Raw genomic sequence first — 15406 nt, forward strand, 5'->3', positions numbered from 1 at the left:
CTTTTCCTTTTGTAAAGGCTAACCTTAATACTCATTCTTAAGCAATTGATTGAGAACCAGGAGCAAACATCCCCCATAATGTAAATTGTTTTTGATTTGAAATGGATAACACCAATAAGCCATCACACTTTAGTTGCAACTAAAACCAGTGTGATTATAATGGAGCCATAACATGGTTACTGCATAGTAGGTCATTTGGCTTGTTTGATTCCGGTCCTTCCTGGAATAACAACTCACCTACCCTGCGTCCTTGGTCTTTTCCCCCAGTCCTGCTATTATTTTTCCCCTTCAGATTACTGCCCAATTATTTTTCCAAAGTCGCGACTGATTCTCCCTCCACCTCTGGCAATGCATTGCAGGTCCTAACCACTTGCTCGGTCAATAAAGAAAAAATATTTTCTTCTGTCCACACGTCATTTTGTCGGAATTGGTGCCCTCTGATTCTTCATCCTTCCGTTAACTGGAACAGCTTCTCTCTATCTGCTCTGTCCGGGTCCCCGAACAACTGCTGGGCTTCAAACGCCTCCATTTTAAACTCGCGATTGTTTTTTTTTGGTTTGCATACGAGGGTGGGGGGAGGGGAAATAAAAGACAGCAGCGATAACGAGAATCCATCAAGGTGGGAAAGGAAAAGTCCGATAGGAATACAATCAGCAGGTGCACACATTAATCTTGGCGGCGTCGAAGGAAAGAAGAGTGAAAGAAGTAGCAGCTGATAGCGACGCCCCCTCCCTCCTCACCATTTGTTTTGATTCCTTGGGTGCGAATGCGCCAAGGCTGCGCATGCGCACTGAGGCGCCAGCTGGCTGCTCGGCGGAGGCCGCTTGCAGCCGAAAAAAAAACAAGCAGGGGGGAGAAAAACTTGTAGCTGCGGTCAAAGCGGCTCCCACCATCGGCAGAAATAAATATCACCGCTGGGGAGCCTGAGCCTAATCCGGTTTATCCATCCCTCCTGCTTTTTTTTCACCCCGATCGAGTGGCGGAGACGGTTGCATCGGGGCCTGTGTGTTTTCAGTGTGTGTTTTTTTTTGTTTTTTTATCGCACCCGCCCGCCCGCTCCTTTTCCTTCCAATGTTGTTGTTCTTGTTCTTCTCCGCCTCGGCTCACGGATTTGAATTGTGGGAGAAGCAGGGAGGCCGGAGCCGGATCTGGACCCGCGGCGGCTCTGCCTCCCGGCCGGCCGTGTGTGCAGTCGCCGCCGCCGTTTGAAAAGGTGGCTTACTCCAGCCTTTTCCCGTCTCCGCCTGCCATGAACGGCGGCGGTGGTGGTGGGCCACTGCCAGGCGGGGGCTCCAAGGTGAAGTACTGCCGTTACTATGCCAAGGACAAGACCTGTTTCTACGGCGACGAGTGTCAGTTCCTGCACGAGGATCCCAACAATGGCGCCGCTTCCGCGAGCCTCGGTCTTATCGTCAATAACAACCACCCGGGACTGGCAGTCGGGACGGCCGCGGCTGCGCCGGGAGCCGGCGGCGGCGGCGGAGGAGGAGCTGCAGGCGGAGGAGGGAGCGGCGGCGCTGCCGCCGGGGGAGGATACCCACACCCACACGGAGGGCCCAAGAAAAACGAGCTCGGCAGCCTGGTGGAGCCCGGGCAGCTGCTCACCAGTGAGTCTGATGTTGGATATGTGTCAAACCTTATACTAAACTAATCCCCCAAAGTGCCGCGTATAGATGGAGACGCTGTTGCGCGATGCAAATACATTGTCTTTTTTTTACACACGCTCAATCCTGTAGAGGAAACAGCGGTTTGCTTGTCAAGTGCACCCGGAAGAGTAGGTGTCTTCAACAAACAAAACGGACAGACATCCCATTATTATCTTTGATCGATTTTAACCATTATATATGTCCTGGAAAAGTGATTTGTCATGGGTCATACATGCTTTCTAAACTGAAAAATCTATAATGATAACTTTAGGGGATTTATTGAGAACACTCCCTGTTGGCCCATGTGAGGCAAAAGTACCAAATAAACTACGAAATGTAAGTTTTCTGATGTAGTTGATTCACACAGTTGTACTCCTGAAGTTTAATGGATTGAGATGTAGGTATAGGTTCTAAATATGCTGAAGGGTTTTAGTTTAAAAATTCGAGAGATTTCAGCGATTAAGTACTTCAACTTACATTTATTTTGTCACCTTTAATGAAAAGTAAAATCCCCATGGCATTTCAGTGAAGTGAGATTGAACAGATTTTCAACCATAAAGGGAAATTGGCAGAGATTACCAAATCAGATATAGGTCTGGAGGACAGATAGTATAGGGACATTTGTAGGATAACCATCAATGATGGGACAAAAGTAAATTGGGAGTGTATGGCAAACACAAATGGTTGCCATCAGTTTGGCAATTTTCTTTTAATTTGTTTATCTCTGATTTTGTCTGGGCAAAGGTACTTTTCAGGAAGGTAAGAAGAACCTGAAAAGCTTAAAAGTTAACTTTTATCTAATCTAATCTCAACACTAGCATTCTGCACATGATATGGTGCTGTCAGGTTATATTTGGATAAATTCAGTATTTTTCTGATCAAATAGATTTAAATTAGTTGAATTAATTTTATGACCATTAGTAAGTTGTGACAAATACATGTATAGTTTAAATGAATTTAAGGCAATAGCTGGTCAAGGAAATAAGTTACAGTAAACTATGTCATAAATTTACTGATTTTAGGTCAATTTAATTGAAAATAATTTATACAGATGGAAGATAAGAAGAAGAGTTTGCTATTTATTCCTCAAATTTGTCCCATTATCCAGTTCAGCCATGTTGTGTGTGCCTCAATTCCACTAATATGCAATTGATCCATCTACACCATACCCTTGGTTATAAAAATCTGTTAATTTAGTCCAGTGTCGACAAGCTTTTGATGGAGAAGATTCCATGCTTCCAGGAAACTTTGAGTGGAAAAACAATTTATTTGCTTTATTCTTAATGATGCAGCTCCAATTTTAAAAAGGTGCCCACTTTTCTGGATTCCCCAGCAGTGGAACCAGCTTTTCTGTACTCCTCACTAACTTCTTATTATTTCAACTGTCAGAGTTAATCACCCCTCAACCTTCTACCACATGTAGTGGTTGAAGCAAACAGTATAGATGTATTAAAAGGGAATTTTGACAAGAATCTGAGGGAGAAGAGTGTTATGGGGTAGATTTGGATGAGCAAAGATTAGAGGAGACTGAAATGGTGTTTAAATGCTGATAGGGATTTATGGAATGTTTCTGTACTTATTTCTGTATTTAAAAACAAGGAATTTGAGTTACAGTTATGCAGCCTTGTTAATTTAATTCTTTTGAGAACACCATGGTAAATTTGGTGCTTTCCAAACTTATCATATTTGCTGTGGTACTGTCCACACTGAATAGAGTACTCTGGTGAAGGTATGACAATTTTGTGTACAAATGAAGCCTAACTTTTTTTTATTTCAACTCCTTGAGGTATGGGGCTACATGCTGTACCAGAGGCTTCTGGTAAATTTTCATTATTACAGTTACAGCGGAAACCTGGGAGCATCTTCAGGAATTTATAAGTGATATATTTCTGGAGAAATAGGATTTTAAGCAGAGAATTTGTGTTAAACTTACAGTATCTTAATCAAGACGATGACCTTTAAGCTGGCATTCATTGGGATAGATGTTCCACATGCATCCACTCCCTCCACCACTGATGCTCGGTAGCAGCAGTATGTAATATCCACAAGATGCACTGCAGAAATTTACCTAAGATCCTCAGCATCTTCTAAACCCACAACCACTTCTACCTAGAAGCAGCAGATATATGGGAACACCACCAACTTCAAGTTTCCCTCTAAATCACTCACCATCCTGACTTGGAAATATATTGCCTTTCCTTCATTGTCGCTAGGTCAAAAGCCTGGAATTACTTCTCTAATTGCATTGTGGGTCAACCCACAGCAGGTGGACTGCAGCAGTTCAAGAAGGCAATTCACCACTACCTTCTCAAAGGAACTAGGGACAGGCAGTAAATACTGCCCAACAACAGTGCCCTCATTCCACAAAATGTACTTAAAAAAACTAAGAATACCTAATCTGAAAGGGAAGAGTAATTTCTTCAGATGAAAAGAGGGTACTGATGAGTTGACAAGTGGATCCTGATTAGTTAAGGCATTACCATGGTGAATGCAAGAGGAAATGTCTGTCTTTCAAGCTTTTGTTTAGTTAGAAACTAAAATATAAATTAAAAACTTAGCAGTTAACTGTTCCTTGCTACCTTCTCCATAGCTACACCTCAACCAATCAGCAGTCTTGTTTCATGTAGTATTAATTGTTGTTACCTTGTGTGATTTTGGCATTATTATTTTTTCCTGAATGTGAGATGGAAAGCTTCAATGGCATACCTTTTCAACAATATTCTAGTCCTGTACTATCAAGTAATTATAAAAAATCTTTGCATCACAGTAGAAGTAGTGTTATTTGTTCTGTTCAGCATATTACAAGATTATATATCCCGAAGAAGATATGGATTAATTTAGTACAATTTTAACGGAGGTTATATCTATAAGGAGAGGTTGAACAGACTTCATTTTACCAGAACAGAGAAGATCGAGGGTCCACTTAATAGATACCTTCAAGATTATAAAGGATTTGATGGAGTAAATGTAGAGAAAATGTTGTAACTTGTAAATATTATGAAGTTTCATGATATATTATTATTTGAGAACTTGGGCTCAAAAGTGGAGGAAAATGGATTTTAGTTTTCAGTTCTGTAAAGATCTGACATTTCTCTGAAGGGTCAGAAAGTTGCTTTGAGCATTAAGTTCAAAGCAGCATTTAGAAGTTGTATGATTTCAACTTAATGACGCAGTTGACCTCTGGGGAAATAATTACTAAGATGCTTGAGTTTTACAACTCCCAGAGGAAGGGACCACATAGGCTTGTGCAGGAATGGAGGGGGAAAGAGACTCATATTACTGCACTTATTTGCAGTGTCCGAGCAGTCTGATCAAGGGCAAATCTGGTGGTGTTTGGGAGTCAGTGAGAAGAAAGTTCTAGAAGCAGAAGGCTATGGTGGGACTGTCTGAGAGTAAGACACCCTACAAGATTGTTGAAGACATGAGTTTAGATAACCCATTGATAAGTAGCAGTGAACTGAATTAGCATTTTGTTTATAGGGACACAGACAGAATTTATCTTAAGAAAATAATATCTGAATGCACAGAAATTTGTCAGAAGGAAACCAATATCAGCCATGACCAATTAACAGAAAGCCTTCATGTGGCGATGGGGTGACTCATCACTGAGATTTGAATGTCTGCTCGGAGAAATGGAATGAATCCTTCTGATGTTTGGAATAAAGTCTTCTAATTTTTCTTGATTATAGAACCATTAGAGTTCAAGTAGGTCAGACAGTATCTGAGGAGCAGGACAGTTGATGTTTCGGCCAAAAGCCCTTCATCAGGAATGAAAAGATCCTGATGAAGGGCTTTTGACCGAAATGTCGACTATCCTGCTCCTTGGATGCTGCCTGACCTGCTGTGCTTTTCCAGCACCACACTCTTGACTCTAATCTCCAGCATCTGCAGTTCTTACCTCCTCCATATGAGCTCAAGTAGGCCATTCTGCCCATTGAGTCTGCTCTGCTCTTCTTTGAGATCATGGCTGATCAGCATTCTTAACTCAACTTCCCTGTCTTCTCCCCACACACTTGCTTCTCTTAGCCTTTAAGAATCTGTCAGTCTTAACCTTGAATATATTTAATAGTCCAGCCTCGACAGCCCTCTGAGCTAAAGAATTCCATAGAAGTAGCAGCCTCTTAGGGGAAGAAAAGCTCCTCCTTTCCATCTTAAATGGGCTCCTCCTTACTCTGAGATTATGCCCTTTGGTTCCAGATGTTCCCAGAAGAGGAAACAACCTCTCCACATTTGCCATGTCAAGCTCTCTAATACTGGTATGTTTCAGTACAGTGACCTCTCATTTTAATAAATTCTGATATACAAGCCTAACCTACTCCATCTGCCCTCATAAGAAAGTCACTGTATATCCAGGATCAACCTAGTGAATCTTTTCTGAATTGTCCTTGGTGCCAATTTATCTTTTCCTTGATAAAGGGAACAAGACTGTTCACAGTATTCCAGCTGCGATTAATGTGTCATCCACACTACTTGCCCTTCCTTCCACCTATTTGTGTTGTCTGCAGACTTTGTGATAGTACATTCACTTCTGTCATTTGGTCCATTAATATATATTGCAAACAGTTGTGGCCCTAGCACTCATCACTGCAGCATTCCACGAGTTACAGTTTCCCATCCTGAAAATGTCCCCTTTATCCCAACTTTTGTCTTATTTATGTTTGCTAGTCCCCTCTCCATGGAAATATATATTACCTGCAACACCATGGACTCGTTTCTCATTAACTGTATGTGCAGAACCTTATCAAATATCGTTTGGAAATCCAAATGCATTACATTTACTGGTTCCACTTTATCTAACCTGCTTGTTACCTCAAAGAATTCTAATAATGTTGTCAGGCATGATTTTTTTCCTTCATGAAAACATGCTAACTCTGCATAATTATATTTTATGTTTCTAAATGCTCTGCTATTACATCCTTTTCAATGGACCCTACTCATACATGTTTTTTCTTTTGTGTGATAAGCCTTTTGTGTTTTTGCTAAAGCAAAAATATCTGAATACATTGTGACTGACCTCCACAGTAGACAGAAGAAAAATAAAAAATATTGTCAATCAAGTCAAATTTGTTTGTGATTTGATTTGACCATATTAACATCATCTAGGATCATGAAAAGGATGAAAACAGAACAATGGGACAGAAATATAAAATAGTCACTTAAAAATTCAACTGTGAATTCTGAAGATATTTCTTGCTTTCAAAGTGTTTAGAATATTGAACATTACTCCAGAGAACAATTGCTAGGTGATACAAAAAGTATAGATGAACCTTAAGCGATATTTTGAAAGGGTGAGATAAAATAAGATGGAAGGAGACTTGTAATGAGCATAGTCCCCAGTATTGAATTCTTGATGCAATTGACTTGTTTAAGCATACCAAATACTAATAATGTTAAGTAATTCCATGATCCTTTTAGCTTTGTTTTTGTACCTGTGCACTAATATTTTGTGATTAATGTACTTCAATACAAGAATCTCTTTACTTCTTTTTGCTCAGAAACTAAAGGAGCAGATTAAAAAAGCAAAGTATGAGCAAAGTGATCGAGCAAAAATACTGGCAATATATTCCAACATCATTGACTTTTAACGGAATATATTTGGAAAGTGAATGTTATCATGTCTACATAGATAAAGTAGTTTGATTGTTTTGTAGTGGTACTGGCAAGTGTGATTTTGAATTCGGTAAACCTCGTCCTTGAGGGCTGGCACCAGATTTGAAAAAAACAAAGCAATTTATTTAATTTCCTTCATTGTAAGGAAATTGTATTTCATTTCCCAGTCTGATCGCACAACTTGTAATAAAAAAAAATGACCGTTATTAATTCTGAAGTGGCTAATCAAGGTACTACTTTGTAAAATTCTTTTGGGGAAAAAAGCAGATTTATGCTGAGAGTGGGCAACTAAATGCCAGTCTTGTCCCCAAAATTAGCATAGGCATGTTATAATAATAATAATAATAATAATTGTCAGTTTAGCTTTCTTGACTTTCTATTGTTTTTATTATTCAGCTGAAAATGATTTAAATGCCTTTATTTTTAGACCTTAAGTTTCTTTATTTTTCAGTTCCAGGGATGGATGCAACATTACCAGACAACCTCACTAACTCCTACTTCAGCAGCAGCTTTATTGGGGTAAATGGCTTTGGAGGAGGGCCTGCTGAACCAAAGTACCCTTTGATTCAGGTATTGGAAATTAACTGTTCCCTAATTGAATTTGTTGCAGATTCCAAAAATAATATAAAAACAGTTTCTGACTATTTTACAAAGGAAAAGAAACAAAGTGGGCAGTCGTTTAGAAGGAGTGGGTCTTGGGAATTAATAACGGCAGGTGAATTGTGCAGGTATTTTGACTCAGTGCTCAGTACAGAGGGAACAAGTAACATCTCTGAAATTGGTGTAAATGAGGATACAGAAGGGAGGAGAAGCTCAAAAAAATCACCAGGGAAGTGGTGTAGAACACATTTTTCGAACCTTGGGGTCACAGTTTCTTGGGACCTGATGGATCCTGTTGTAGGGTTATACAAGGAAAGGTTCATGAGATAATTGATGTATTGGTTTTAATTTTCCATTATTCCCTTCAGACAGGGAAGTCCTGTTATGTCAGAAGATAGCAAATTCAAACGGGAGAGAGAGACAGAAAGCAGGATGCATCTCTCATACAAACAATGTTAAAAGCTATTAGTTAAAGCAATAGAACATGGCATATAGAAAAGTTCAAGCTAATCGGGCAGAGTGAACAGTGTAATGAAAAGGAAATCATGTTTAACAAATTTATTCAAGTTCTTTGAGGAAGTAATGTGCAATGAATAAATGTCTTTTTCTGATTTCCAAGTTAAGAAGTGGCATGTTGCAGAGATCAGTGCTGGGGCCTCAATTTATTAAAATCACTAAGTTACTTGGATGAAGGGACCAAATATGTGGTGACACAATTTGCTGACTATACAAAGATATGTAGGAAAGTACGTTGTGAAGAGGTCATGGGGAAGGAAGCTACACAGTGATATAGATGGGTTATGTGAATGGGCAAAGATCTGGAAAATGGAGAAGATGTGTGAAAATATTGCCCATTTCGACAGGAAGAATTAAAAAATAAGTCTACTATCTAAATGGTGAGAGTTGAGAGATGCAGTGGGATCTTGTGTATGAATTGCAAATGTTTTGGTGTACAAGTACAGCAAATAACTTAAAAAGCTATTGAATATTATCACTTATTGTGAGGGATATTGAGTACAAAAGTATGCAGGTTTTACTTCAGTTACACATGATATTGGTGAGACTGTATTGAGAGTACTGTGCGCAGTATTTGTCATGTTATTTAAAGAAAAATGCAAATGTGTTGGAGGCAGTTCATGGAAGGTTCATTAGACTACTACCTGGAATGAAAAGATGTCTTGTGAAGAAAGGTTGGATAAGTTAGATATGTATCTGCCGGAATTTAGAAGAGTAAGCAGCAATTCATTCAAACATGCAAGATCCTGAGGGGCTTTGACAGATGGACATGGAGAGGATGTTTCCTGTTTTGGGAAATTCCAAAACTAGGAGTCACTGTATGTTTTTTAAAAAAAAATGTCCATTTAAGACAAATGAGGGAATCTTTTTCTCTCACAGGCTGTAAGTCTTTGAAAATCTCTTCCTCAACAGGTGGTGGAAGCAGTGTCTTTGAGTCTTTAAGGAAGTGATAGGTGATAATGTGAAAGATTATTGTGAACAATTGGGATTTTGGAGTAATCCGATCAACCTTGATTTGACTGAAAGGTAGAGCAGAGTCGAGGGCCCAAGACCATTTCTGCTCCTAATTCATAAACAATGTTTAGTTTCTTTATTAAACTAACAATCTAAGTAGTTTGTTGGATGTGGAGGATAATGGATCATTTTACACTTGAATGTAACATCATTTACATGTGGTTGTAATGCTGAAGGTCTTTTTGAAAGATTGGGCTACACTTGAGTGTAATTTTATGGTAGGATTTCGGCTTTTCCCCACACAATATTCTATCACTTGACATAATCTGGCACTGTAATGGACCACTGATATGCATTTCTTGACACCTCTTGAGACTATTAACTTTGTGCAGTTTTATTAATAGAGTTGACATTTTTAAAAAAAACTTCATTTTTGGATATGAGCACTGCTGACAAGACCAGCATTTATTTCTCATCTCTAATTAATGGACAAACTCCCCATCCCCACCTACTCCCATATCCTTTGATTCCCAGAAAGAGAGACCAAAAATCTGTCTATCTTAGCCTTAAATTTATTTAATGATGAGGGATCCACTAACCATTAGATGAGAGAATTTCTCAGTTTCACATGCGCTTGAATACACCTTTGCTCATCTGAGACTTAAGTGATTAACCCCTTGTCCTAAGATACTACCACCCTGTTTGAGATTCGTCAACCAGTAGAAACATGCTAGTTTTGAAGGAAGAAGGATCAGAGTAGCGTTACTAGGTTGGAGAAACTAAGGTTGTTATCCTTGAAATAGCGAAGGCGGAGGAAATTGGATAAAAATATTTAAAATCATGAAAGGTGCAGATAGAGTAAATAAAAAGGAACTGTTTCCAGTGGCTAAAAGGTGAGTTAATATTATTGGAACAAGAGCAAGTAAGACATGAGCAGTTAGAAAAATTATTGAAGGAGATAAAGACTGCAAGAATGTCTACAAAAAGCAACACAAATTCCACAAGCCAAATAATACCTTATTAGTCTACTTTTGATCATCAATAAAGTGACGGAAGATGTCTTCAATAGTGCACTCAAGCAGCACCTGCTCACTGATGCCGTGGCTACTCAGCTCCTGACCTCATTATAGCCTTGGGTCAAAAGTGGTGGCGTGAGAGTGACAGCTCTTGACATCAAGGTCACAATCAACTGAGTGTAGCTTTAAGGAGCCGAGCAAAGTTGGAATCAGGAGGCAAATTCTCCACTGATTGGTGTCCTATCTGGCACGTGACATTACGGTCATGATTATTGGAGGCCAGTCATCTCAGCTTTAGAACATCTCTGCAAGAGTTTCCTGGGGTAGTGTCCTCGGCCCATCATCAATGCTGCTTCATCAATGACCTTCCCTCCATCATAAGGTCACAGATGGAGGTGTACGCTAATGATTGCACAATGTTCAGCACAGTTTGCAGCTCCTCGGATACTGAAGTAGATAAGCAGGAGGCTGAAAGAACACAATAAACCAGGCAGTGTCAAGAGGTGATGAAGTCAGTGTTTGGGGTATAACCACTCTTGAGGAATGGAGGTGGGGCTAGGAGGAGCTGCAGATAGATGGGAGGGCGGTTTTGGATGGGGAGAGGAGGGGAATGGTTAGATGCTGATAGGTGTGACCTGGTAGGTCAATGGGAGGGATGTATCCGGTTGGTAGTTGGAAGGAAGGGTCAGTCGGTGGAATGGAAGGGAGAGGCGGGACTGGAAAGGGAGTCTGGGAATGGGTGGGAAGGTTATTTGGAATTGGAGAACGTCATGATGAGTCCTGCGGGATGTAGGCTACCCAGACGGAAGATAAGGTGGTGTTCCTTCGGTGTGCGGTCTGATTCACTGTGGCAGTGGAGTAGGCTGAGGATGAACATGACGGAGAGGGAGTGGAAAGGGGAATCGAAATGGGCGGTCAGGCTGGCCTTTATGGGCCCAGCTGGGATGTTTCGCGAAACATTTTGTAAGCTTACGTTTGGCCCTACCAATGTAGGGAAGACAATATCGAGAGCACTGGATGCAGTAAACTCGGTTGGAGGAGAGGCAGGTGAACGTCTGGAATGATTGTTTGGGGCCCTGAATGGAGGTGGTGTGCTGGGACGTTTTACATCTTTTGAGATTGCAGGGGGAGGTACTAGGGGTGTTGGTAGGGAGAGTCTTGGAGTCATAGAGATGTACAGCATGGAAACAACCCATCCATGCCGACCGGATATCCCAACCCACCTGCCAGCACCCAGCCCATATCCCTCCAAACCCTTCCTATTCGTATATACATCCAAATGCCTCTTAAATGTTGCAATTGTACCAGCCTCCACCACACCCTCTGGCAGCTCATTCCACACGTGTACTACCCTCTGCGTGAAAAAGTTGCCCCTTGGGAGGATTTAAACTAGTAAGGTGGGGGGATGGGACCCATGGAGATAGTGAGGAAAGAGATCGAGCTGAGACGGGTACAGCTGAGAACAGAAGTGAGTCAAACGGTCAAGGCAGGCAGGGACAAGGTAGGACTAATAAATTATTTCAATGCAAGGGGTCTAACAGGGAAGGCAGATGAACTCAGGGCATAGTTAGGAACATGGGACTGGGATATCATAGCAATTACAGAACATGGCTCAGGGATGGGCAGGACTGGCAGCTTAATATTCCAAGATACAAATCCTACAGGAAGGATCGAAAGGGAGGAAAGAGAGGAGGGGGAGTGGCATTTTTGATAAGGGATAGCATTACAGCTGTGCTGAGGGAAGATATTCCCAGAAGTACATCCAGGGAAGTTATTTGGGTGGGACTGAGAAATAAGAAAGGGATGATCACCTTATTGGGATTGTCTGATAGACCCCTGATTAGTCAGAGGGAAATTGAGAAACAAACTTGCAAGGAGATCTCGGCTATCTGTAAGAATAATAGGGTAGTTATGGTAGGGAATTTTAGAAGTTCTAAATTGGAGAACGGCCAATTTTGACGGTATTAGGCAAAAACTTTCGAAAGCTGATTGGAGGCAGATGTTTGCCGGTAAAGGGATGGCTGGAAAATGAGAAGCCTTCGGAAATGAGATAACAAGAATCCAGAGAAAATATATTCCTGTCAGGGTGAAAGGGAAGGCTGGTAGAGGTGACTGAGGTGTCAGTGGGGGAGCACTTTGGGGCCAGCGACCATAATGAGAAGCCTTCGGAAATGAGATAACAAGAATCCAGAGAAAATATATTCCTGTCAGGGTGAAAGGGAAGGCTGGTAGGCATAGGGAATGCTGGATGACTAAAGAAATTGAGGGTTTGGTTAAGAAAAAGAAGGAAACATATGCCAGGTATAGACCGGATAGATCGAGTGAATCCTTGGAAGAGTATATAGAAAGTAGGAGTATACTTGAGGGAAATCAGGAGGGCAAAACGGGGACATGAGATAGCTTTGGCAAATAGAATTAAGGAGAATCCAAAGGGTTTTTACAAATCTATTCAGGACAAAAGAGTAACTAGGGAGAGAATAGGGCCCCTCAAGGAGGGCTTATGCCCGAAACGTCGATTCTCCTGTTCCCTGGATGCTGCCTGACCTGCTGCGCTTTTCCAGCAACACATTTTCAGCCCCTCAAAGATCAGCAAGGCGGCCTTTGTGTGGAGCCACAGAAAATGGGAGAGATACTAAATGAATATTTTGCATCAGTATTTACTGTGGAAAAGAATATGGAAGATATAGACTAAGGAAATAGATGGTGACATCTTGCAAAATGTCCAGATTACAGAGGAGGAAGTGCTGGATGTCTTGAAACAGTTTAATGAGGATAGCAAATGTAGTTCCCTTGTTTAAAAAGGGTAGTAGAGACAACCCTGGTAATTACAGACCAGTGAGTCTCCCTTCAGTTGTTGATAAAGTGTTGGAAAAGGTTATAAGAGATAGTTATAAATCCTATCTAGAAAAGAATAATCTGATCAAGGACAGTCAGCACGGGTTTGTGAAGGGTAGGTCGTGCCTAACGAATCTTATTGACAAAGTGACCAAACAGGTAGATGAGAGTAAACGGGTTGATGTGGTGTTTATGGATTTCAGCAAGGTGTTCGATAAGGTTCCCCACAGTAGGCTATTATACAAAATGCGGAGGAATGGGATTTTGGGAGACATTGCAGTGTGGATCAGTAATTGGCTTGCTGAAAGAAAACAGAGGGTTGTAGTTGATGGAACATGTTCATCTTGGTGTCCAGTTACTAGTGGCGTACCGCAAGGGTCAGTGTTGGGTCCACTGCTGTTCGTCATTTTTATAAATGACCTGGATGAGGGCTTAGAAGGGTGGGTTAGTAAATTTGCGGACGACACTAAGGTCGGTGGCGTTGTGGATAGTGACGAAGGATGTAGTAGGTTGCAGAGCGACATAGATAGGATGCAGAGCTGGGCTGAGAGGTGGCAAATGGAGTTTAATGTGGGCAAGTGTGAGGTGATACACTTTGGACGGAGTAATCGGAATGCAAAGTACTGGGCTAATGGTAAGATTCTTGGGAGTGCAGATGAGCAGAGTCCATGTACACAGATCCCTGAAAGTTGCCACCCAGATTGACAGAGTCTTTAAGACGGCATACAGTGTTTTGGCCTTTTTTGATGGAGGGATTGAGTTCCGGAACCAGGAGGTTATGCTGCAGCTGTACAAAGCTCTGGTACGGCCACACTTGGAGTATTGTGTACAGTCCTGGTCACCACATTATAAGAAGGATGTGAATGCTTTGGAAAGGGTGCAGAGGAGATTTACTAGGATGTTGCCTGGTATGGAAGGAATGTCTTATGAGGAAAGGCTGAGGGCCTTGAGGCTGTTCTCATTAGAGAGAAGGAGGTTGAGAGGTGACTTAATAGAGACATACAAGATAATCAGGGGGTTAGATAGGGTGGACAGGGAGAGCCTTTTTCCAAGTATGGGAACAGCAAACACGAGGGGACACAACTTTGAAGTGAGGGGAGATAGGTATAAGACAGATGTCGTTTCTTTACTCAGAGAGTAGTAAGGGTATGGAATGCTTTACCTGCAACGGTAGTAGATTTGCCAAGTTTAAGTGCATTTAAGTCATCATTGGACAGGCATATGGACGTACATGGAATAGTGTAGGTAGGATGGGCTTCAGATTAGTATGACAGGGCGGCGCAACATCGAGGGCCGAAGGGCTTGTACTGAGCTGTAATGTTCTATGTAAATTCCCAGGACCTGATCAGGTGTATATGAGAACTCTGTGGGAAGCTAGAGAAGTGATTGGTGGGCCTCCTGTTGAGATATGTGTATCATTGATAGTCACAGGTGAGGTGCCGGAATACTGGAGGTTGGCAAACGTGGTGCCACTGTTTAAGAAGGCTGGTAAAGACAAGCCAGGGATCTATAGACCGATGAGCCTGACCTCAGTGGTGGGCGTGTTGTTGGAGGGAATCCTGAGGGACAGGATGTACATGTATTTGGAAAGGCAAGAACTGATTCGGGATAGTCAACATAGCTTTCTGCGTGGGAAATCATGTCTCTCAAACTTGATTGAGTTTTTTGAAGAAGTAACAAAGAAGATTGATGAGGGTAGAGTAATAGAAGTGATCTATATGGACTTCAGTAAGGCGTTTGACAAGGTTCCCCATGGGAGACTGATTGCAAGGTTAGATCTCATAGAATACAGGGAGAACTAGCCATTTGGATACAGAACTGGCTCAAAGGTAGAAGACAGAGGGTGGCGGTGGAGGGTTGTTTTTCAGACTGGAGGCCTGTGACCAGTGGAGTGCCAGAAGGATTGGTGCTGGGCCCGCTACCTTTTGTCATTTACGTAAATGATTTGGACGTGAGCATAAGAGGTACAGTTAGTATGTTTGCAATTGTTACCAAAATTGGAGGTGTAGTGGACAGCGAAGAGGATTACCTCAGATTACAACAGGATCTTGACCAGATAGGCCAATAGGCTGAAAAGTGGCAGATGGAGTTTAATGCAGGTAAATGCAAGGTGCTGCATTTTGGGAAAGCAAATCTTAGCAGGACTTATATACTTAATGGTAAGGTCCTAGGGAGTGTTGCTGAACAAAGAGACCTTGGAGTGCAGGTTCATAGCTCCTTGAAAGTGGA

General features: G+C 41.6%; 1 protein-coding gene across 2 annotated transcripts in view; it reads left to right on the forward strand.

The window, feature by feature from the left end:
* The first annotated feature begins 717 nt into the window (after positions 1-717).
* Positions 718-15406, forward strand: part of pan3 (poly(A) specific ribonuclease subunit PAN3) — a 173633-nt gene continuing 158944 nt past the window's right edge. For both annotated transcript variants that reach the window (XM_043692011.1, XM_043692013.1), the window contains exons 1-2: positions 718-1607; positions 7708-7826. In XM_043692011.1, the coding sequence (XP_043547946.1) occupies positions 1250-1607; positions 7708-7826 (477 nt within the window). In that variant the 5' untranslated portion in view covers positions 718-1249. The remainder of the gene's footprint in view (positions 1608-7707; positions 7827-15406) is intronic.

Source organism: Chiloscyllium plagiosum, chromosome 6 (genome assembly GCF_004010195.1).
Source record: "Chiloscyllium plagiosum isolate BGI_BamShark_2017 chromosome 6, ASM401019v2, whole genome shotgun sequence".
Taxonomy (NCBI): domain Eukaryota; kingdom Metazoa; phylum Chordata; class Chondrichthyes; order Orectolobiformes; family Hemiscylliidae; genus Chiloscyllium; species Chiloscyllium plagiosum.